General features: G+C 40.8%; 3 protein-coding genes across 4 annotated transcripts in view; 1 reads left to right on the top strand and 2 right to left on the bottom strand.

Annotated features, from left to right (window-relative positions):
* slc2a9l2 (solute carrier family 2 member 9, like 2) overlaps window positions 1-1517 on the bottom strand; it is a 98891-nt gene extending 97374 nt beyond the window's left edge. The window contains exon 1 of the mRNA XM_070839121.1: window positions 1496-1517. The gene's annotated coding sequence lies outside the window, so the exon portion shown is untranslated. The remainder of the gene's footprint in view (window positions 1-1495) is intronic.
* A 1488-nt stretch (window positions 1518-3005) lies between these two features.
* Window positions 3006-12918, bottom strand: wdr1 (WD repeat domain 1). Its single transcript, XM_070849367.1, has 15 exons — window positions 12810-12918; window positions 11383-11504; window positions 10318-10408; window positions 10080-10227; window positions 9439-9619; window positions 8194-8271; window positions 7974-8054; window positions 7346-7579; window positions 6807-6896; window positions 6031-6185; window positions 5831-5918; window positions 5539-5649; window positions 5201-5374; window positions 4926-5070; window positions 3006-3933 (listed from the first exon to the last, which is right to left on the bottom strand). The coding sequence occupies exons 1-15, from the start codon at window positions 12823-12825 to the stop codon at window positions 3827-3829; spliced, it is 1821 nt and encodes a 606-aa protein (XP_070705468.1). The 5' UTR covers window positions 12826-12918; the 3' UTR covers window positions 3006-3826.
* Window positions 12919-15403: 2485 nt separating this feature from the next.
* On the top strand, window positions 15404-23798 carry idh3b (isocitrate dehydrogenase (NAD(+)) 3 non-catalytic subunit beta). Of its 2 annotated transcripts, none has more exons than XM_070839141.1 (11): window positions 15404-15481; window positions 17134-17307; window positions 17482-17602; window positions 17697-17757; window positions 17853-17985; window positions 18597-18730; window positions 18865-18967; window positions 19074-19220; window positions 19366-19460; window positions 20617-20677; window positions 23271-23798. In XM_070839141.1, exons 1-11 carry the CDS (start codon window positions 15440-15442, stop codon window positions 23346-23348), a joined length of 1149 nt encoding a protein of 382 aa, XP_070695242.1. In that variant the 5' UTR covers window positions 15404-15439; the 3' UTR covers window positions 23349-23798. The 2 variants fall into 2 exon arrangements, with proteins under 2 accessions (XP_070695242.1, XP_070695234.1); XM_070839133.1 differs by lacking the exon at window positions 23271-23798 and adding an exon at window positions 21541-22959.
* Window positions 23799-24370: the final 572 nt, after the last annotated feature.

The raw sequence follows: 24370 nt of genomic DNA on the forward strand, positions 1-24370 counted from the left end.
CGTGACAGGAGGATTGAGCAACCACAAGTGGTTTGGGTTTGCTTTGTGAATTGTGCTGAAGAAGCGTTTGCTTCAGGAGCTGCCACGAGAAAAAGATACGACTAAGTAATGAAACTCAGGCTTGTAAGATGAACACTCCCGTTGGGACATCTTTTCCCAGCCCTGGAGTCAAGGTAACAGAGGTATTTGGTTTCCCAGCGTGGGGGTAGGCCCGTCAGCAGGAAAAGAATCCACTTAAGAAATATATGATAATGTTTGCTGTTTCTCTACAACACATTTCTAAGCAGCTACTGTTTCCTAAACCTCTCTGTTCAAATGTGCACAGCTACAAACTTCTAAATAGTATCGCCTTTTATTATCTGTCATGCATCATTGCATATGCATAGTCTACTGTCAACTGGTCACATCATACATCTCACACTGTCCACTCCTGCACTCACTGTAAGCTTTACTGCCTTCAAGTCATGTGTCTAAATGAACAGGCAGTTAACGCCGCTTAGTTTGAGTGTTTTATCTCAGAGATCGTGTGTTTTCTGCTGCCGTGCATTTTCCTTAAAAGCAGCTGTGTTAAACATTGACCTTCCCACTGTGTAAGAGACTCTTTGTCCTGCTGTTACTCTCTATAAACTAGTTACTGTGATTAAATGGACCCCCCCCCCCCCCTTTCAAACAGTCATTTGATAGCAGGATCATTTCATTCTGTAAAAAACTATTAGAGAAAGAAAACTCACCAACCATCATCAGGACTGTCTCACAGAATCCATAACCAAAGTAACTGCAGGCACATAATTGAAAAGACACCATTATCACATGAGAACCAGCTGGCTAACTTAATTTAATGAAACTCGACCTGAAGTGAACCGAAAGAATTTGGAGCCACAGTGAAGAGCGCTGCTAGAGGAGGCCACTTTCTTTTCGGATCACCCACTGTGTGCAATGTGTAACATCAGAAACTTATTTTAATGCATGAAATGTTAAACTTTAATTGCCCTTTTAATCTGTTTTTCACTTTAACAACAACCACTTTATGTTATGCTGTCCACTATAAACATACAACAGTTTGAATTTCTTACTGTAAAGAGCTGACATTAGTGATACAGGAGGCATCAAACCAACATAAAGCTAAATTCTCTTCTCTTACTACACATTTGCACTTCAGAACCACACAAATGTTTATGCTCCACTTAACGTAGTGACTTTTAACAAAAGGTTATACATTAATAAGCCACCGAGGGATCAACAGGTGAACTTTCAGACACGTCTTTGGTGCATAAAATATGTTACTCTTAGGCAAGAACACACATGCTCACCACAGCACTGTCCATATTCAATTAAACTCTTCCAGTTCCACATTTTCACAAAGCCAAGTTTGCTGACACGGTAACACGGTCAAAAACTGTTAGTTTTCCCCATATCACACACACATGGTGAACACCTGGACATCATATTTCAAATAAAGACATATGAAAACCTGCATTCTGGCTCCAGCACTTACCATTTTATCTTGCTTTACAGATTTCATCCACAAAAGCGGTCGAGCCATCACTTATTCCTGCAAAATGATGGTGCGTTTCAGGCAGATCATTGATTCTAACGGGAACAATGTAGCGTTGAGTTACTGTTTAAGCTGTGCTGTTAGCCTACAGGCATCTATTACTGTCTGACCACTGACCTGTGCTGCCTGAGGGGGGTGAAATGAATCATCACGGAACTTTTAACAGTTTCTTTATTTTCCCAGGTTGCAACCTGTGTGCATAAACATTATGACAGAAATATAAGCCCTCTGGTTATGTTTTCATTTAGCTGTTTTCCAGGTATTGCACCCACCTCCTTCTCCACTGGAGCAGCGGGACTGCACAGAAACTAGACTTGAGAATACACTCCTACATTTGCACACCAAATTACACCAGAACTAATCTCCTTATCACCAGTCCCTTGGTTTGGTAACCAGCATCATGTTATCACTATAACATAAAATCAGAAACTGACTTTTGATTAACCATGAATATTAATAAAGATAGTTGAAATGTTTTTAGGAGCCTCTGAATGTTGGCAGTAATACTCACATACTGGCTCTATACTGTGCATGCTGTCTTAACGAAGTTATGTAAATCTTCTTGCATGACATGATCACGTCATGTCCATACAGTAATACATTCAATAGATTATTTTGAGGTACTCTGTTAGTTTCCTCCTTAATCCTGAACATGTGTCTTTAAAAACATCTTTTTAAAGATTCAAAAATTTGCAAAAAAGTTGCACCGAACTGGACCCTGAATTAACAAAATAAAAACCAATAGTATGTGAGCACACATTATACATTATATTTTTTTATAATTATACATTTTTTTTAATTTTTATAATCATTTAGGTGCACAGAGGACTTGATTTGGATTATCTGGAGAAAAATATACATCTGTTGATATTTCAGCACTCCATCTTGTTGAAAAGGTGCTGTATTAGAAATGTTTTAGGCGGCACCACATGTAGCCATCGTCACCTCAGCTCTACAATTATAGTCAGTTTAGAGCAAACAGGGCAATTGCAAACAGTGGCCACACGAACAATACTTCAACTGAGCATCTAGTGCAAATAAATCCTTTTTGTCTATGTCTAATTTGTCTAATCTAAGAATTACTGTTTTAAGAAATGACTAAACATTAATGTAAAACTATAAATGTCAGTTTCCCCTTGAACATCACATAACAAATGCTAAAAGGAGCTTTAAAAATGTGAAGAGGATGTACAGCAACATTCATTTTAAATAAATAATGAAAGGAGATTAACGTTCAGTCAGCTGGTATCAGCGATATCAGTTACAGTATGTCCAAATTACTCACTGGGTCTCAGGGAAGTCCTGGATTCATCTGCTCCTCTCTGTCTGGTACCAACAGTTCAATACATTCCTGAATACCATGAAATTGTGATGAGATCTCTCGCTGGATGAGCTGCATATAAATCTGCTCAACAAATAGAAAGAGTGCAAATCTGCATGAAAGGGAAAATGCATAAAAAGTGTTTTTTATTATTATTATCATTAATGAATCACTTCCACTTTGGAAGCAGATGCATAAAGACATGAAAAAAAAAAAAAAAAAAAAAAGGTGAGACAAGCATAGTGGGCCCAAACAACACAGCAACAACACAGGACCTTCAACTGAACACACAGCATCTTGATTGTACACAAACTTTCTTTCAGTTCCTATTATTGCTCCCCAGTTCAACAGGAAGAGTTGTGAATCACAAAAAGTATTAAACCTATGAAAAGACAAAAGCAAAAAAACACCCAACCCTTTAAAACCCTTGGGGGGGGGGGGTGACAGGCAACTGCAGTCAAGACCAGTTACTTCTCATTGCAGGAATGTAACCAAAAGGTTTAATATTCTTTAAACGTGATTTTGTTGATGTAAAAAAAGAAAAAGAAAGAAAAACTGGCTTTTGGTTCATCCATTAAATTCAGAGGCATTTAGCCCAACCACAGACAAGGATTTCAGTTTAAACTGAGTGAAAGCTATTACCTATGGAATGTTGAGCTTACAAATATTTTTCTGGGTCCACAACGCTCAAAGAGATGTAAAAGCACTCATGGTTACATTGCAGATTTCAGCATTTCTCTCTGTGTAAGTTAAGGTTATTCGCATTAAAGAGACGCATCTTGGATCATTTTTATGGGAGCTTTTTCTCAGCCATAACAGTTTACATTTCAGATGTTTACAGACAGCATAGAACACCGTTTAGACAGTGAAAATACAGTTAAAAAAAAAGAAAGATTGAAGTCTACAGTAGTCCTTGTCCCTGGAGAGGTGGATGTTTGTCTGCTTGCAGCTCAGTATTTAACAGTCCACTGCTTGATGCTGGCATCGTGGGAAGCAGTGACGAGTGTATGCTCATCTTTCCAGGCCAGGCTGCTGACATGGTGCAACCGGTGAGTGTCTGTCAAAGCATGAAACAACCTTGTTAAAAAAACAAAAAAAAAAAGTGTCTCGACACTGAAAAGTGTTAAATTAAAAGACCAACATTTGTAGCCAAGTTCAACCAATACAGGGAAGATTTTAATTAAATAAACCAAATAAACCCATTTTTATAGAATCTAGAAATGGCCATTTAACATTAATATTCTGTAATTTCCTCTCTCTGCATTAGCTTTCAGTGTTAGTAGCAGCCGTTCCCACGCTGGATTTAAACTGCCCTCTCACACACACACACACACACACAGACAGAATTCATACAAAACAAAGCATGTACCTTAAATCAGCCTCAAAGTTTACTATCAATCACCTACATGTTAGTAGCTACTAATGCAAACTGAGCATTTCCTGCCACTGCTGCTTCACATTAAAAGCATTCAACTGGTGGCTTTTATTATGAAGCAGTCATTAGCTGTGTTATTAACAAAGCAAAGCAAAACATAATATGGTAATTTTCAGCGTTTTTTGCTGATCAGTTTTAAGTATTGCAGGGAGTAATGGGATAAGACATAACGGGCCGTTAGATGAAGAGCTGCAGGCGACAGACACACGCCCCCAACTGCTCAGCAAAGTAACTAAATTAACTACGCCCTGCTGTCACGAGGAAAACAGACTGCAGTATTCTTTTTTTAATGAGTTCTTTATTAAAACAATGCGGTGTTGTTTGGCTGCACTGTAAACAAATACACCGGTTGCTCCTACTCTTGCATTACTGACAAAGTAGCTCCTCGTGGAGTCTTTGGTGTAGTATTAAACCACACCTGCCAAATCAAGGACTCAAATCTTAAGGAGAGCAACATGAGGTCTAGCTACATGCTCGAAATGCATAAATGACCTCAGCTCGAAACATGCTGCTGCCTTTCTTTGAGGGTTTGGATATTGTTGAATGGCTTTACATGGGTCATACAGACCGACGCCAAGCACGAGTAAATGCACACGTGTACTTGTGTGTCCTACCTGGGAGCTTAATCCTCTTGTCTGCATCACCAACTGTCCAGACAAACACCATCATGTCCATCCCACCAGTTGCAAAGTGCTCATTATCAGGTGCCCAGGCCAAGGTCACCGGTTTGGCATGGTGTCCATAAAACTCATTTTTCACCTGGTGAAAAAAAAAAAAAGATAGTTAAGTCAATAATTATTAAAAACAATGATTAATTTACATGAAAGTGTTACAGGTGCATGATATTTTGCAAAACCATCAAGGATGTATAGGAAAGACAAATGTTTACCGAGTAGCCGTCAGCCACATCGTAAGCTGTGGCAACTTTCCTCTCATCCACAGAAGCCAGATAAGCGCCGTCATTAGAGTAGGCAATATCTGTGATTGGCCCTTTAGCCTCAACAGTTTGACCCTCATCCTTCAGGGTGTTGCCCTGAATGGAGTACAGATGGATTTTCCCATCCTAAAAGGAGACAAAAAATTAACCTCAAATCTAATGTCCACCAGGGTGTGATATATTATTAACACCGATTGTTACTTATTTTTCTAAAGCATTTCCAGAGACAGAGCAAAGCTGACCAAACTCATGTTTTGCGACATAATCTGTGTTCTTGGATGTCCACTTACTGATCCCCCGACGGCAGCAGTGGTGCCCCCTGGGTGGATAGCTCCAACCTCTGGTTCATAGTCCAGATTGTCCAATGTGAAGACCTTCTTCTTATCCTTCAGCAAGACAACCTAAGAAAAGCAAGACATGCTTAATGATGACCTGAAAATAATACCACACTTGCAGAAAGAAGAGGATTTAAATCTCATGTGGATGATGTAAAACCATGGAAATATTCAAATGTGTTCACAGGAGAACATTAAATAAGAACTGGGCTAAGCCAGGCGATGATGAATAAGTCAAAGACATTACCTGCCCAATGCACACAGCCAGTGACAGCCCTCCTGCTGCTACTGCCACACTTTTAGGCTGGAAATCCATCTTCACCACATCAGAGGCACTGCAAACCACCAGCTCAGGTTATTCATATGATAAATAAGCCTGGTAGCATCATTATAATCCCCATTAAATTCATCTGAGTGACCTGCACAGCAGCACTTCAAGGCCCCTACCTGTACTCCTTCTCGCTGATGCTGGTGTAGCGCAGCGTATCATCCATGCTGCATGTCACCAGCTCGCCGGCCTCGTCAGCCACCACCTTGCTCACCTGGTTGCTGTGGCCCTTCCCGCGAAAGCAGTCGTTCTCCCCAGTTTCTGCATCCCAGTAATGTGAAGCATTCGTTAAGAAAAACTAGTACCTGTAGTGGCAACTAAATGCATACCATAAAATAAAACACACACCCAGAGAAGTAGTGGTGGTTATATCCAATTACTATTACATAATCATGTTCAGTTGGTTTAAGCGGTCAGTCTTTAATTATCAATTCTATCCCAGCCCATTTTCTCAACAGTATACATGTTCAAAATCCACTTAAAGCCCAAATTAGAACCAGTTGCTGGAGTAATTTTAGAATCTTTCCAAGCTATGCTTCCTCTCTTAAATTCATTACTCCTAACTGCACCATTTCAGAGAGCTCAGTTGGGTTTCAAGACTTTCTATGTCACAGAAGGTGCTTTAGTTCAAGCTGAATGACCTTTGTTTAGCTGCCACCAATGGCACAGTTTTAGTTCAGTTACACCCTGTTGCTGCCTTCGATCCAGGTGACAATCCCATTCTGCAGCATTTATCTAATCTTACATGTAATATACAGTCAACATGTTTAGGAGGTTAGTCAGCTCTAAACGATCAAAGGTAATCTACATACAGTATAAAGGGCACTTTTTAAACTTGGAGGCCACTGAGTGACCTTTCCTGTCATTATTGGCACCGCTTGATCAATGAAAAGATATTGACGTGTCCATCGTGGCTCCCGGAGTAGATGTATGGCCGCCCTTCACTTTTGTGAACTGTCAGACACTGGATGGATTTGCTGTGACCCTGTAGGATGAACAAGTTCAAGTTTTAAAGCAAAATCCAAGCGACTGTTTTGGAGGCTTCTGTGGAAGTGACTTTCTGTCCTAACGCCCTCTGTGACATACTGTATTATACTTATACTGTTTAGTTATATAAAAACAAAAGCTACTTATTATTACACATCTCAGATTGTATATGCACATTTCAGTACATAGTTACAAACCTCTATAATTTACATTTGACAAATGCCAATACCAGTTATTGTTACTAATTAATTAGAATGAATATAATTCAAATAATAAAAACTGGAAACGTCTGGTTATTAATCTTCAACATTAACATGATTTAAACAGAAGTTTAAAAGCAACTATTTTTCCCCCTTAAAGATAAAAAAGTAACATTAACTTTCACACAATCTTTTATCCGTATCCAGGAAACTGATAACATGTTGAGAAAACTGTCGTCAGTCTGACCTTGATGGTACGTATGGGTCGGTCAGGGTTGTTCTTGTCCAGATAGTTGATGTATCCTGACAAGGAGATGCTGAGGAGGTGGTCTTTCTGCCACAGGCAGCCCAGCTGCTGGTCTGTCACATCAGCGCCCATGTTGAAGGTGGTGACGGCCGTACCTGCACCAACATCCCAGAGTTTCACGGTCTTGTCCCCTGAGGCAGAGATCAGTTGGGAGCTGTCAGGGCTCCAGCTGACCTGGAGGAGTTAAACCAGGGGGGAGGATTGAAAGAAAAGGTGATGACGTTAATATGCAGGTAACAAAAGTTGCAGATTTGTGTGTAAAGAAAAGAATACAAATGTTTGCTCAGCAGCAGGATGAGGAAAACAAATCAGTGGAAAAGTCAAATCTGTAACTTGAGGGCAGACTCATTAATCGCTATTTGAATTTGAATGGGGAAAGAAGTCTTGCTTGTGTCCACACACTCTTCGCACAAACTCTTATTATAGCCGGTGCAGCTCAAAGCTACTTAAGTTACTGGGCCAGAGGACGATAAAGAGATCAAGCACTAGTGAGAGAAACTCAAACAAAACGGAACAGAAGAATTCACAGATGTAAATATTAGCTTTTTATATTGGAAAAACTACTTACAGCATAGATTCCTCCTTTGTGAGCCTTCTCTCCACCCAGTGAGCCAACAGGCTCACCAGTAGCTCCATCAAAGATGAAAATCTGTACAAATTATACTCATTAACACGACGACGAACATCCCTAAATTGGATTTCTATCATTTCAGTAAATATATCAGTGATAGTTACTGTGAATGTTTTGACAAAGGTAATCTAATCTTTCTTATCATGGTCGTACTCACCTGGCCGTCAGCCCCAGCTGTTACAAACCGACTTCCATCTGGAGAGAAACGAACGCAGTTGACAAACTGGTTGTGGTTCTTTACACAGAAGGGAAAGAAAAACAGTGGAGAATTAGAGATTGTGCAGATTAGCATTTTATTTACTTTAGATGTGTTATCATAATTAATAAGATGTAAAGCTGGCAAAGTGAACAAGTTCTTCCTTCGACGTTCAGCCTCATTTTAGACCACAGGGGATGATTATGGCCTGGTTTTAAGAACACAAACATTCAACTGGGGAAAAATGGTAATTGTACAGATTGCAGTGCACATCCAAGAATATGACCAATAAAAGAATCAGTCATAGCAAGCACACAAGGAAGTGATTATCCTCGGGCTTAAGAGGTTGTAATCAAACCAGCGCCCTGCTGAAGTCCCAAAGCAATATTGTTCCTGATAAGAAAATTACATTGGGGGAGGGTCGGGGGTCTAAATTAAGTGCCACACATATTTTACTGTCCATTCAGTGAGTTCATTAGCATAATAAAACATCAAGGCAGCAGGACATTGGCTCGAGGAGGGCCTGTGCTGCTTGTCTTTCAGAGCCAGCACAAGAAAAAAAAAAACAAAAAAAAAAAGATTTCTCTTCAAGTAAAAATAGAAAAATGTGATGATAAATAACAAAAAAAAGCAAACGCAGTTGGCCTTTCACTGAGAGCTTTTGGGGCTTACATGTCTACTATATGACATTTTCAATGCACCTTTCACTACACTTGCACACTAGAAGACAGATTGACTTCTAAAAACAGACCACAAGGATTAACAGACAAAATGGATTAATGCTCAAAAAGTATCACATGTTCCTTGAGGGCAGGCCTGCTTTTAGGAATGCGGCTCACGCGTTCTCCAAGAATTTATGGGGGAAGTGGGTTACGTAACATGGAAACAGACAAACAAGGCCACACTGTCAAAAACCACCAGGGTGTGACAGACTTGAGATGACCAGCGGGTATTAAAAATAAAATGGCTGCTTCAAAAGTCTCAAATTGTCCTAATATAGTAGGTCTGTATTTGCAAAGGGCATTTATTTTGTTACCAGTGGGGCTTCAAGCTAAACGCAACATTTAACTTCTCATTCGTCTGACAGGCCCCCGCTAAATCAACTTGGCTCCAGCTGCTTTGTTTAAAAAGACACAAATGCCTCTGTCCAAAATCTACACAAACGCCTACAGGGGGAAAAGCCAAATATTAATCTCTGCGCCTCACGTGTAGTGTGAACTTGAACTTGAAGGGCGGCCCCTCGAAGAAGGACGCACAGGTGTCATCACTGCCCACGATCAGGCGGTAGGGGCGTTTCTGCCGGATGTCTACGCTGTTGATTACTTTGGAGTGGCCGGAAACTTCCCCCACAGAGGAGCCCGTGTCCCACAGGAACACTGCCGCAAACCTACAGCAGGAGATGAGCGTGAATACAGCTGTTCCAGGTTTCTGTGAGGTCTGACTGAGGAATAAATATAAGAAAAACCCATCTACAAGTCTCATGCAGAATACTGCTTCATATGTGTAGTTATACTAAAATAATTAACAGTCTTCCTACATATTTTTCAGACATATTTGGGAAGGCAGGCAATGTACTGAACAGCTTAAGGCGCCTTTACTGCTCAATAGAGATGAGCAGTTAATAGCTTTCACATGCTGCACAACTCCTCTCTCACATTTTATACAAAGCCATGACATCAAGCAACACAAGCATTAATAACTGATATAATTCCTCCTGAAAACCACCTTGGCATAATAAACACAAAACTATCAAAAGCAAACAACAGACTTGTGCAAAATTGATGCGATAGCTGGAAAAGCGGAGTCATGGCGGCCCAAGTTCAATGAAGCGAACACCTCATACTCACTTCTCTCGTCCTTCGCCAACAATACAAATCCTCTTGCTGTCCTCTGTCCATGCGATGTCCTTGATCCTGCCTGAAATAGGGGTGTACTCGTACTTGAGCAGGTGCTCCTTCTGAGTGGTGTCCCAGATTCGGATCTTTCCTGATGCATCTAATGGATTTTAAAGCAGTCGTTTTAGTATTAGTGTTAAACTATATGCACACATTTGTTCACACACGTTCATATATATGACTCATTTACCTCCGGATGCAATGTAGAATCCACTGGGGGCGTACTTGGCAACATTAACTTGATGGGCGTGTTCGGTGTAAATGTCTGCTATAGCCGGGTTCTGTAAAAGACGGGCAATGTGAGACATCAGCAGCTCCACGCGTGACAAGTGACACATTAGTCGCTTTAGGAGGTGACTGTTGTGCCGTTTTATTGCAAGTGAAATAAATGTGCAATCAAAAATGATTTAAAAAAACAAATCTAGAAGGTTTTGTTTGTGAAAGCAGGTTTTGCTTGCTGTTCTTGAGAATCTCCTTCACTGAAAGATGTAAGCACATCAGCTTGGCAACAACAATGGAGACGTGTCTGACATCTTTCAGTGAAGGCCCACGAGATTCAGCTCAACAGCAAGCAAAAAGCCTAAACCCTAACCCTAACTTTTGGATTTGCATTGATACATTTTAAATTCACAAATTTGTTTTACTTGCAGTAGAACATTTTTTGATTCCTGTGTCAATAGTTCCCTTCTAAATCAGTACTAAGTCAAAGGAAAATTATATTTGACTTTAACCTGGACCTTATTTTCAGGGTGGTTTTCAATATAACTAATAGTAAATAAAATAATATGAGTTTAAACAGGTATAACAGAGGCCTTTGACCAAGTCATTGTGCCAAACGTTACACAGCAGCATGGCTGAGGAGAGCTTTTAAATGCAGTGCAGCTGGCAAATGATGCAGCAGCTAAAGTGCCAACCTCTTCCTTGTATGCAATCAATTCAGCGATCACTGCTGCCACACCTTTAATTTACAGTGGCACTTCCATTTGGATTTGGAAAGTCATGAGAAATACACCAGTCTACTAGTCTCTCCTGTCTGATGCTGTTACACACAATAACGTATTCAACTGCTGCACAAAGCGTTAAAACAGGTTTTAAATGGAGTGAAATTATGCTTTTGAGGTTGCTGTCAAGCTGCTCTTCAGTACAAAGAACATTTACTATGATCAATAGGGAACTAAATGTCATCATGGCCGACACCAAAACAAGAACTATATAAGCAACACTTAAATATGTCTGTGAAAAAGATGAAAATTACCTCAATGTTCCTGATGATGACACACTTCCCATTGGTGTACAGGAAGTTGTTGCCTTTCGGATCACCGCCAATCACTTTTGCAACTCCCCTCTCCATCTGCGGGAGACTGGCGAACACATGTTCTAAAAAAGACAAGAGACAAGAGAGATGACAGGCAGTCCAGTTAGCGTAATTAAGGTCAGCAAAACTTTAAAATCAGCATAAACTGAGAGAAAGTATGAAACTTAAGTATTCCATAGGGGCTGTTTGCAGAGAGACAAAGTTACAGTGTGTATTTATGGCTGCATGAGTTGACAGAGCCTGACATTTTACACTGCCTGGACTAATGTTTTCTACTACTGCTGCTTCAGGACTAATGAGGACTGAAGACTTGACGTGTTGAACGTGTTGAACCCCACTGATCTTTCCTCTTTATTCACGTCCAAGTTCAGGACGACAGAGCGGTCGAGTGTTCACAAGAAGCTGATGGGAGATGATTTGGCTGCCTCACAAACAGCTCAATACCAATACAACAGAGGCTGTGCCATTTAAACTAATACACCACAGTTGTGAAAAGAAAAAAAAAGTTGATAAAAAGAAGATATAATTGCACTTCCTGAAACTGAGCCTCATCTTTATTTAGCATTGTTTCAACACTGTGACTCAAGCTTTCCAAATGTATAACTTGCAACAGACTCATCTTAGTTACACTTAACGGTATATAAAGACATGTGAGAGAGTTATTCCCCCTGTTTAGCATAAAGAAAGGGTGCAGTCGTTGAAAACCACAAACCTTAAACCAATAAGAGAGCAGCATAAAAACTCAAGCTGCCTACTTTTCTCTCTAACCCTTATTATACGGCACTGATGGAGGGAGCCTGAAAGTTAAACATCACCGAATCACTATAATTGTGCACATGACAATTAAAGACCTTATAACAAGGTTGGTGTATTTACTGGACTTAAATGGTGATATCAGCTCTCGCGTTCAAAACTCTTCACTTCCCGTTTGCTCAGCAGCCACAGACCGGGTTTCTGTGAGCCTGTTCCTCAGCAGAGGCTCCTGACAGTCAGCCACTCTGTCTGGACATGTCAAAACAATGCGACGTGAACGCAACTATGTCCCCAGACTGACGTTAGCTCGGCTAGCTAACGCTAACTCCAAGAAACCGCCCGTAATGAGCGCATTTTGAAGCCACAGCAGTGAGCCAGGGGCGTTTATTAAACCCGTCAGACTCAGATTTAAATCGCTGTCTGTGTCTCAGATGAAGAGTCTAAATCATGCAGCTATGGGCGAGGCTAGCTAGCTAGCTAGCTGGCTAGCTTGCTAACTAGCTAGCTTACGGGGCTACCTGGCTCAACCTGCTGCGGGAGAAAAAGTCGCGCAGAATGAGGAGTTTCGTTGCGTCTCCTGTCAGCCGATGACATTTAAAAACAAAAACACTTACTCAGCTCATACGCCATTGTCACTGCTGGTCACTTTGCAAGCGTTGCTCCTCCAAATGAATGAGACAGTGAGGCTCCCCCGGCTGTGCACTCCCTGATCACACAAACACGGAAGCGAGTGCAGCTCCCTCTCTCCCTGCCTGGCTTTGCCCATATATAGTAAACTCAGACACCAGCAGCCATGCACTGCTGCCACTGGGGGCATTTATCCCTCAGCACCGCCTCTCAGGCTGCAGGGCAGTTACACCCTGACTAGATCCGGACAGGTCAACCCCAGTTTGTGCCATAGGCTGGATGTGGTCTGTGCATTCATTTTTTAAATCCAGGATGTTCTTTAAAAATAACTAGAAAAACTGTTAAACAATTGTGCTAATTATACAAATTACAGCTATTTCCTAATTCAGGTAACCGGGCATTAAAAAAACTATATATCACTATGATAATAATGATGATAATAATAATAATAAGAATAATAAGACACATATTTCTGGTAGCCATTTTTATTTGAATAGGGAAATAGAGTATGGGGAACAGTTCTATAATATTATAATTGTGCAGGAAATTAAATATTGAGACAGAAATTAAATATTTTTAATTAAATATTTTTAATTTCTCCTCAGCTACAATGCTAAAATTGTTAACTGTATGTTCATAGACAGTCTATGAGTAGTTTGCTCCTTTCATTTTTTTTTTTTATTATTATTTTCAAGATTTATTTATTTGGCATCTTATGTCTTTATCGGCCAGTAAAAGTGAAGAAGGGGGTAGGAAATGGAGGAGAGAGGTATGACATGTAAAAAAAAAAGGTTGCCGGCTGAACCGAGTGGTTTGGATGGAGTTTTTGTAGCAAACCTGGTCTCCACATTTATGTGTTAAGTATCTTTGTTTTTCTGGTCTCAATATGAGGCCATTAATGTGATACTCCTAATGTACTGTTTGATAGGCAGGGATCTCATATTTCAGACAAACAGGTGCTTAGCTCTGTGGTTTGAGTGTATGATGATAATGTCTGAGAGGAACCAAGTGAAGAGGAGGGATTTGGACACCGAGGTGGGACCGCCTGAGAGTCCTGACTCAGGGCAAATTATTCACAAACATTTAGGTGTGCTGCTTTGGCCCAAAGACAAAATGATGCTGGCATGAATAACCAAATTAAATGCCCAACAAGGTAAATGAGGACTAGTTAGCAAGTGCCAGAGGGTAGCCCACTGACCTACAGGTTCATGATGGTGATTTTAAATTCCGACGTCATCCTGTGTGTCAGCAGAGAGCATCACTTGCCTGGAATAGGATCGGGAATCCCCCGGCCTATTTAGGATGGACCCATTGCAGGAGGCCAGCCATGGCAGCAGCAAATATAGCTATACTGTAACATCAATACAGAAGTTACAGTAAAGAATTTTAAAGGTTTATAGGTGCGACTGAAAATGTGCATCCTCGGCTGTTCACATAAAGATGGACACGAGGCACCACTAGACATTTTTGGGCCCCGTGAGCTCAACAGCAGCTCTGACACAATAAATAACTGTAATCCCTGGTCTGCTCCAGGGGCCCCATGTGGTTCTGGGCCCCCTGAGTCAATCAAAGTGAAGTGAACAGTGCACGCTTCACAAAGATTGAACTTATTGTGGCTGTATTGCATTATATTGGGACGTTTTTCTGTTTTTTTCCTGTTTCTTTTTGTACATTTATATAATTTAAGTATTTTTTTTTCTTTCTATGCCATCGCGTCTTCATTTTCAGTTTGCTGACCCATTCTTATTAAACCTGCTTGTGTGTGTGTGTGTGTGTGTGTGTGTGTGTGTGTGTATTACTCATGTTGTAGAGAAATTAATCTGTTCACACAGTCGCATTGTGGGGACTGGCCTTCCTTTTGGGCACACATCATAATCTAAACCATTAAATGTTAGGATTAAGGCTTGGTTTAGAGTAAGGTAACAATAGTGGTTTTGGTTAGTGTGTGTGGTGTGTAGGTGGTTATTTTTTTTAGTGAAGGGAACTGTAAAGGTTGTCACAGTGAACGAATGGAGGCCAGAAGATGAGATGACTCTGTATTGTCTGATAAAGTTTTTATCTCTCAGGTGTAATGTATATGTAGCACCACCAGGAGAATCATTACTGTCAGATTCTGCTTTTTGTTTATATTATTGCAGATTATGGTAGAAGCTACAAACAGCATCTGCCTAAAGGTAAAGCAAAAGCAGAATCTGACAGTTATGATGGTGATGCTGGAAAAAGGATAGTTTGCGTTCAATTTACCCCACCTTTTATATTTGTATCTGACTTACTATTTTAACCGTCATCTTTTCCTAAACCTTACTATGAAGTTTTGGTGCCTAAACGTAATTAAACTTCATCTGAAAGAAAACCAAAATATATAAATTAACTATGTTTACAAATAAGTTTAACCAATTAATTGATGATCTCAGATAGATAGATAGATAGATAGATAGATAGATAGATAGATAGATAGATAGATAGATAGATAGATAGATAGATAGATAGATAGATAGATAGAACTGTCATATATGTCTCCACACGGTGGCGCTGTTGTCCTGCAGCAGCTCTCTGGTGCTGCTGCAGCACCACCGAAGAAGAAGAAGCAGCAGTTCAGTCGCTGCATGCTGTAACGATGGCGGCCGCCTTGAGAGGAAGCTTGGTAACATTGGTCAAGGTGAGTGCTTAGATGATGTTTACAAGCTTATTTAACACTTGAGAGAGAAGCTGGTCTGGTGGAAGCTGTATTTTTGTTCAACCCAAACTCCATGTTGTCATGAACTGTTGAATAATCGGTGTTTTGATGCTAACCGGGAGCCGGTTGAACAGCTCCTGTCGCCCTCAGATTAACAGTGATAACATCTAGGTTAGCTGAAGTTATAATGGCTTTTGAGGCTCAGCTTGTGTTTGTCACAAAGTCTCAGTCGTGAGTAGATACTGGCTTACAGTGGCCAGTGGTCCCACAATTATAATAATAACTGTATGGGAGGCAGTGAGCTAAACTAGCTAGCTAAGTCAGCTAACCTCCCTGTCCTCAGTGGAGCCTCAGGTACCTTTACACCACTAAACACAATATGCTTGTGATGTGATAACTTTCTGTTAGATGTCTCCAGCTTACTTGGCAGATATGTCAGTGGGAGTCAAGAGGTGTGCGGCTGCTTTAGCTTCTCTCTTAATTGCATGTGCTATTTTGACAGGTGACAGGTGAAGTGAGTTTAAATTATTCCCTGCAGCTCACTGGTTAGCAGCTGATGATCATTCAAGATATCCTTGACACATGTCTGCAGAGATAAAGAAGTCACACCCATCCCTGCACGCCTCAGTGTCATCTGCTCAAATGGGCACCTTTGTGACGTAGTAGTGGGCAAAACTGAATCTTCACAGCAAATCTAATTTTACATTGTAATATTTATCAATAAAACAAACTCTTAATGGATAAAATAACCAGACAGGAATGTCTGTTTTGATATCTGACACTGATGCAAAATCATTTTAAAAATCCAGTATTACTATTATGAAACACTTCTCATATAATAGCATTGATTTGTATACAGTGATTCTCTTTTATGTCTCCCACGACAAATCCAGGGAGTCACAAGGAAATTAAATGAAGGAATCAGAAGGAGAAAAAACTGTCTTGACACTCCAAATTAGGGCCGCAACAAGTTGTTTTGTCTACAAGATGTTAGACGGTGCCTATCACAGTTTCACAGAGCCACATGTAACATCCCCAAATGCCCCAATCTATCCGATCGATAGTTTAAAAAGCTCAAAATATTATACAATAATGTATAATGTGGAATTAATGTGGTATTATTGTGGTATTAATGTAATAATGTGGTATTATTGTTATTATTATTATTATTATAAGACTCTGGACTCACCTGGTGCAGTAATTTACCTCTGTGTAATAATTTGTAATAATAATTTTTAATACATCTTTTTTTTTTAATTCATACTTTTATATATTTATATTTTACTTGCGTTTGAAGTGTATTCTTATTCTTATTCTTTTGGAGCTGTGTGTAACAAAAAGCAATTTCCCCCTGGGGATTATTAAAGTGATTCTGATTCTGATTCTGAATTCACACTCTGGTAAAAGTGGGACAAGCAAATGATGAATGAAAAAAAAAAGACTCAAATAATCATCATTTGTCAAAATAGTTGCCAATTAGTTTTTTGCTGATCAAATAAATTAGAGATCTTGGATATTTTTACCTTTTCAGGCCTCTGAAAAAGAGTATTGAACGGTGTTTTGCCAAAAGAGTCAAAATCTTCTGAGAGTGGACAAATGAATATCCTGTTGTGCTTGTTCTTCCCCGTCCTCAGGGCCTGAGCGGCCCGCGGTGGCAGCAGCTGGCCTCTCGGCCACTTAGTTTGTCTGCTGGACTCTGTGGCCCAGAGGCCCCACCGGCCCGCGCTGATGCTACCTTCAAGGTCACGATGGTGCCAGGGGACGGAGTAGGACCTGAGCTGATGACTGCTGTCAAAGATGTGTTTAAGGTACGTTTTTCAGGGATGGAAACATCACCGCCCTTTGTCTTTTTAGAAAGCATATGATGCACTGTAGCTACTCTTTAGGCTTATTCAGCCTTTATGTATGCTGGTGGCATGTATTTTAAAAGTTTTATTAAGATGGCTGATCCTGAAGTTGACTTGCTTCTGTCTCGTCTCCAGGCAGGAGATGTCCCCGTAGAGTTTGAGGAGTTTCACCTGAGCGAGGTACAGAACATGGCTAGCGAGGAGAAGCTGGAGCAGGTTTTGACCTCTATGAAGAACAACAAAGTGGCCATGAAAGGTAGCGTCACACAGCAGGAAGTACAGTATATGATGTTTTAAAGAGCACGAAGTAGACCTAACATATGTGTTTGTGACATGCCTGGTTGTTATAGGAAAGATTCACACGCCCATGGAGTTCAAAGGGGAACTTGCTTCATATGAGATGAGACTGAGGTAAAACCAGAAAACAAGTTGTGCATTTTTGTGTGTATTTTGTGTATTTTTTTTTTTTTTTTTAAATAACTCTTCCTCCCCCGTCCATTCCCCAGGCGTAAACTGGACCTGTTTGCTAATGTGGTTCATGTGAACAGCCTGCCGGGCTACAGCACTCGCCACAACAACCTGGACCTGGTCATCATCCGCGAACAGACCGAGGGGGAGTACAGCTCCCTGGAGCACGAGGTAAACAGCCCTCTTCCATCGCTGCAGTCAGAGGTGGTTTTAAACCCACATGGCGAGGAAATGTTTTTTGTTTTCCTCTCTCTGAAGTGGGAGATTTCCCTTGAACACACACCAGGATGTGACCAGCATTAAACTGAATATCAAAACAAAGATGAATCGCTCTCACAGAGGGGCTGAATGGGTACAATGTGTTTGTGTGTGTTTAATTCAGGGTTTCTTCTGAGTCACGGAGGGGACTAAACATTCCTTGTTACTCATATGATGACTCTGTTCATTATGAGAGTTTGTTGACAGTGTGATCATTAACACCTTGTCTTTCCTGGTCACCCAATGGACTTAAAGCCTTCACAGTAATACTTGTGCATGTTATTACATAAAATACATACATGTATTACAATAATATGAACATCATTACATATGTAGTATACACACTAAACATCAAATCATCAAATTTAAGTGAATTTGTTCCATCCGACAGAGGTGAGCAGGACAACTGAAATAAGTGTTTTCTGGTGTAATATGTTTTCATTCTCTTGCTCTGAGGATCAGTCGACACTTGAGTAAGAATGTCTGTAGTAAAACACATGCTGCGTCCTCCTCTTGCTCTGTAGAGCGTGACGGGCGTGATTGAGTGTTTGAAGATCATCACCAGAGAGAAGTCACGGCGCATCGCCAAGTTCGCCTTCGACTATGCCACCAAGAAAGGGCGAAGCAAGGTCACCGCTGTTCACAAGGCCAACATCATGTACGGAAGTAGAAAAGCTCCCTGTTCTGGAACCCTATTCCTTTAATCACGTCTAAACTGGTAATGATTTGGGACAGGATTTGCATTACAATCACAACAACACTGCAACGCTGTCATTCTCTGTCTTATTACAGGAAATTAGGTGATGGCCTGTTTCTGCAGAGCTGTGCGGAGGTGGCACAGCTGTACCCCAAAATCAAATATGAGAACATAATCATTGACAACTGTTGCATGCAGGTACGTACAGGCTCACAGTTCATTTCCCCGACCTTATTAATTTGCTGATTAAGTTTCAGCTTCACGTTTCCATTCCTTGTTTAAATGTGTCATTGTCCGGCTGCAGCTGGTCCAGAACCCGTACCAGTTTGACGTGCTGGTGATGCCCAACCTGTACGGTAACATTATCGATAACCTGGCAGCAGGGCTGGTTGGGGGAGCAGGAGTGGTTCCTGGGGAAAGCTACAGTGCAGAGTATGCCGTGTTTGAAACTGTGAGTTCTCACTGCCGTTTTTACACTGTTGTGCTTGTTTTATATTCGCTTATCCAGCCAGTCAGTCTCCGGTCTTATTCTGGTTCTTTTGATTGCTTTTCATACTTGACCCCTTGTATTGAACCCCTGTCTCTTTTCTCCTTAGGGTGCTCGTCACCCCTTTGCACAAGCTGTCGGAAGGAACATCGCCAACCCCACAGCCATGCTGCTCAGTGCCGCCAACATGCTCAGGCACCTCAAGTGAGTCCACGTCTTCTGCCAGGAACACACTGCCTACCTGAGCAGCGCGTGCACGTCGCAGAACCTGTCAGGGTTTTTTTGTGTCCATGTTAACAGGTTAGAGCAGCCCCACAGCTCGCGTGAGTCGGAGTACGGTCTATTTTTTTCACGACACTCATGCAGTTCACAGCTAAAGTAGACCGTAGAAATGATCGGTGACAGTCATATTGACATCATACCTGCAACATTATACATCAGGGGTCCCCAAACTTTTTCCTGTGAGGGCCACATAACTTTTCCCTTCTCTGATGGGGGGCCGGGGTCAGTTTGTAACAGAAAAAGTGTGACGATCGCAGGGGTGCCTAAACATTTACTGTTTTCCAGAAAGCCACACATAACAAAATATTTATAACCCTTTCTGGGATCTTCGCAGAAAAAAAAAGTCAGGAAATAAATAATAACACTATTTATGAAATAAAATTACACTATTTATGAAATCAATAAAATTTCAAATCAAAGATTCTTTTTTCTGGGGGGGGTTCAGATAGGGGCACAGACTGCAGAAGGGTGGAATAGAATGTCGCCTTCTATGCGTGTATTAGTCTCCATCGCGTGGCCAGACTGAAAAAAAAATCCTAATGCGTCTCTGGTATTGTTCAGGGGGCCGGGCCAAATGTGGAGGTGGGCCGTAGTTTGGGGACCACTGTTATACATCTTTCACCACAGTGTCAATATCTGTACCTGTAAAATATGATGCAGACACGAAAATGAATTTAAAAAAAATTTTAACTTGGAAGTTCTTGTCAGTTTAAAATTAAAAAATGTAAAAGTCCTGTAACGTCTCTGTGGACAGGAACAAGGTTTTTATTTAATGGCCATAATCAAAGGTAAACTCAGAGTTTAAAGACAGGCTGGTTGGCAGACTGAGCTGCAGCCACGCTGTCTGTGCGGACACCACACGCGTGTTCAGAAAGGTAGACGCCACGCGCACGTCGAGGTAGGCGGTGTGTTCCAGCCGTTAGATCTTGTTGTAAGAAGGACACCCATTTCGCACCATACCTCCTACTCACGTTTTGGTCAACCGTAACCCTCAAGCCTTAGCAAACAGCCCTGAGTGCTTGTTTGTCTGGATGCTGACGTGTATACAAACAGTGATTGTTACCGTATTGTGTTGCAGCCTGGAATATCACTCCCAAATGGTGTCAGATGCTGTCAAGAGGGTCATCAAACAGGGCAAGGTAAGTGTGTGTGTTATTATTAGTTCTTTCTGCAGTATGCCCACTGATGCATTCAGGCTGTGAATGTACCCTCGCCATGACATAAACATATCAGACACCACTAACAGTATTAACACCAAGAGGGAATGTTTTCTGGTGATGCAAGCGGAGCAAAATAAAACGGGTGGTTCTACCAGGACAGGACTTGTATATCTGACTGGTGCTCATCAGTTTTGTGGGTCAGTAACTGTAATCTCATATATGTATAATGTTGAAATGCTGCAGGAACTTAAGAAAATGAATACACACACTGAAATATAATTATAGTTTCAGTGTGAGACCCAGAACGGCTAAAGAGCTTTTCTCATCAATCAGATACCCACAATAACACCTTTAGCAGTTCTTGACCCACAAATACCTCCAACCTGCAAACTCCTCCTCGGTATGTTAGAGAGCCTTTGGTTACTTACTTTTCAGATTGCTTATGCATCTTACTTGAGCCCTTTTCATTTGTCTTCCTCGCTCGGTTTTGTCCTTCTCATAAATGTGCATTTGTCACCAGAGTAACCAATCTTTTTTTTTTTTTAACTGGCCTTGGACTAACTGCTCCATGTTGACACTAACATTCACTGACAAACACTAGCATGAAGTCTGTTCTGTAAAAGGTGGAAAAGGCTGTTCTTTCAGTTGGGGCAGCGTTCGTTGTATTTGTGACAACTGTGTGAATGTGAGAAATTAAGAGATTTTTGAGGAATGCCTGTCAAATGAAAGCAGATTTTGCCTGCACGTTGTCTGAAGTGCCCTTCCTCTCCCTTGTACCCCTTTTATCCTGTGTGTGTTTGTGTCTGTGTGTGTGTGTGTGTAAATCTGTGTGCACGTCCCAGGTGCGGACACGAGACCTTGGCGGTTACTCGACTACTGGCGACTTTGTGGGTGCTGTTGTGGCAAACCTGCGCCACCGACCTATTCACTAAGATGCTTCATCGCACTCCCCACTGACCTTTCCTTAAATCTTAACATGAACTGGACGCATGTTAAGACTCCCCTCCCCTCTCACTGCCAATTGACTCCACCAGTTGCATCCTAGTGTACACGGTTTACACTGGTTTTGCTGAGAGACCCAGTAGAATCGACGGTGCCCAGTGCTGTCCTCCACTAAACAACACTTCCTCTCATAGATTTACATCATACATCAACAGTATATCATATTTACATCTCCCCTCACAGTCACCCTCCATCTGTTTGCATCTTTCTACTTTTTCAGTTTTTACTTGACTGATTCAGGTCATCATTTCACTCATTCTAGGAGACCTGGACCTAGACCTAGACCTAGTCCTAGTCCTAGTCCGTGTATTTTCAGCCATGCTACCTCTCTGCGGTCACACATTGTTAGAAACTGTCTGTAAAGCACCCAGACTGCCTTTATCAACAATTTACATCAGCTTACTCATAACTGAACCATTTAAAGACTGAATGCCACCGTAGCACGATGACGTCATGACCCACTAATACCGTAACACACCTGAATGCTCTTGATAAAACCCTGTTCTGCCATTGCAGTGCTGTAAACTCAACTACAACCTGAAATTGTCTCTGTGAGTTACTGTATGCTAAAGGAATGCAAAGTTCATGTTCATGCTTTGATTGTACAAACAAAAAACAGGTAACGTTTTAACATTAACTTATCAAGGAAACCAAAGATAAGAATTTTCAGGTATTTCTGCAATGACTGAAATAACTTTCTGGTGTTTTACCAAAATGTGCAAACATATAATAACTGTTAAGTTAAATAGCCACAGAAAATCTTTATTCACTGTGAGTGTAGCCGTGCGCAGCATCTACACAAGGTTAATCTGTGAATCGGTATAGTTTGTGTCTACTTTTTACTCTGGTGACAACAGATGAACCTGATAAAGTCATCAGTTTTTTATCAAAGCATCATTTCCAAGGATTTATATCGTACAACATGGTGCTCCTCATTTCACTGATGGTGTAAAGAGTCTAAAACACGACTCTATCTGTCATGCTTTTTGTAATACTGTGCCACACTTTAAGACACTCAATAGGTAGATATTGGTTAGCCATAAGTAATGAAAGATAAAGTGATCTATCAGTAACTGTGCTCTTGTTTTGAGCTTTGGAGTAACTCACATTTCTTTCAGGAGGATGTTAATCACCACCAGTGTGAACAGTTCCATTTCTTTTTTTTTTTTTGATCACAAATCCTTTATGGAGGTTTCATACTTGCATGTTAAATAATGTGTGATGTAATACTGAATAAATACCATTCTGTCTCCCCTTAATGGTCACTGTTGGTGTTACTGTGGTTGTTAATATTCAAAAGTGTACGTTAATACTATATCTGGTGTATAGATTAACCTTATATGACTGGTATCTATTCATTCTCAGCCTCAGGTAATGTTAAAATATAAGAAATAAGAGAACATAGCAACTGCTGCTCCATAAAAGTTCATACTTCACTGATCCCACTGTTTGTGTATTCTGTGAGTGCAGTTTCTAAAGGCTCTCTAACATGCCGGCCGAGATACTGTATGTGGACACGTGTTGCTGCAGCTGTGCATATAGTAACAAACTGTCCTTATGTTTGCAACAGGTGCGCACTGGAGACCTGGGGGGTTATGCCACAAGCGACGAGTTCACCCGGGCTGTCATTGCTAACCTGGGTGTCTAAGCACTGTGTTTGCAAATCCATCAGCTGCTCAGATGCGCACATATTTATTATTTTTTTTAAATTTACTTCCTGTTAAACCGACTGATTGTTCGCATTCAGTATATTCCAGCTACAGTTTACACACATTTTCCAGCTTTAACTCTGCAGGTGAAAATCTATGATATCTACAAACTCTGGTCAGCAGTTGGGAATGAAAACATCAACTGATGTCTAAGGCAAAAAAAAAAAAAGTGTTGGACATGCTAAGACTCATAATTAAAACATGCTTCCCTGCCTGCTGCTTCAGTGGCACACAGCAGCCATTCGTATTCTGTTCTGTGGCAGCATCCACTTATCATTAACAAGACATTAAGCTGCAGTCAAACATGATGTATGTACACTTTAATATTATTTATTAACTTCAGGTTTTAGCTTTATTGCTGCTTCATTTATGATGAGATATGAATAATAAATGAGATATGACATCTTGTGTGCGTAATCCTTGTGTGACTGCTAAAAGAGGAATGTAGTGTTTAGAGTTTTAAAGACCTGATCACCGACTCCTCACAGAGGGGGGAACTCAGGACCAAACCAAGGCCTCAGAGTCCACACATCTGCAAGTCTGGTGGACTGGAGAATATGTGACCCTAAAACCACGAAGAAGAATAAATGGAGGAAAAGACGCTGAACAATCCCCCACAGTGTTTGTTCTGGTCTCTTACTTTGGTGCACAGTGCTTACAGTCTGAGGCTACTTTCAATATGTTCAATCATTTGATATTCAGTTCATACAGAAGAGTACAAAACAGTCACAACTTTACTGGAAACCAATTCAAATAGCCTGTTTTGAATATTTGAGCTGATGTGGGTGAATTTTTGGTTTGTTTGCTCCAAAATGTCCCAGAAGACTAAAATAAAAAAAGAAAAGATTCAAATATGTTAAAAAGAACTAAATGTAGTTTTATACTTTTGCCTTAAGTCTGATCGAGGGTACAAATCAAAACAAGCGACAAAAGCAAATGAAATCGGATTCTCTCATTTCAC

This window comes from Pempheris klunzingeri, chromosome 2, assembly GCF_042242105.1.
Source record: "Pempheris klunzingeri isolate RE-2024b chromosome 2, fPemKlu1.hap1, whole genome shotgun sequence".
NCBI lineage: Eukaryota > Metazoa > Chordata > Actinopteri > Acropomatiformes > Pempheridae > Pempheris > Pempheris klunzingeri.

Coding starts and splice junctions, on each gene's coding strand:
- wdr1 (XM_070849367.1), bottom strand. Junction 6,897..7,345: donor GACCCATACGTACCATCAAG/GTCAGACTGACG, acceptor TTCATCCTACAG/GGTCACAGCAAATCCATCCA. Junction 5,375..5,538: donor CTGCTGCCGTCGGGGGATCA/GTAAGTGGACAT, acceptor GTCTCCTTTTAG/GATGGGAAAATCCATCTGTA.
- idh3b (XM_070839133.1), top strand. CDS start 15,440: ATGGCGGCCGCCTTGAGAGGAAGCTTGGTAACATTGGTCAAG. Junction 17,758..17,852: donor TCATATGAGATGAGACTGAG/GTAAAACCAGAA, acceptor TCCATTCCCCAG/GCGTAAACTGGACCTGTTTG. Junction 19,461..20,616: donor AACATGCTCAGGCACCTCAA/GTGAGTCCACGT, acceptor ATTGTGTTGCAG/CCTGGAATATCACTCCCAAA.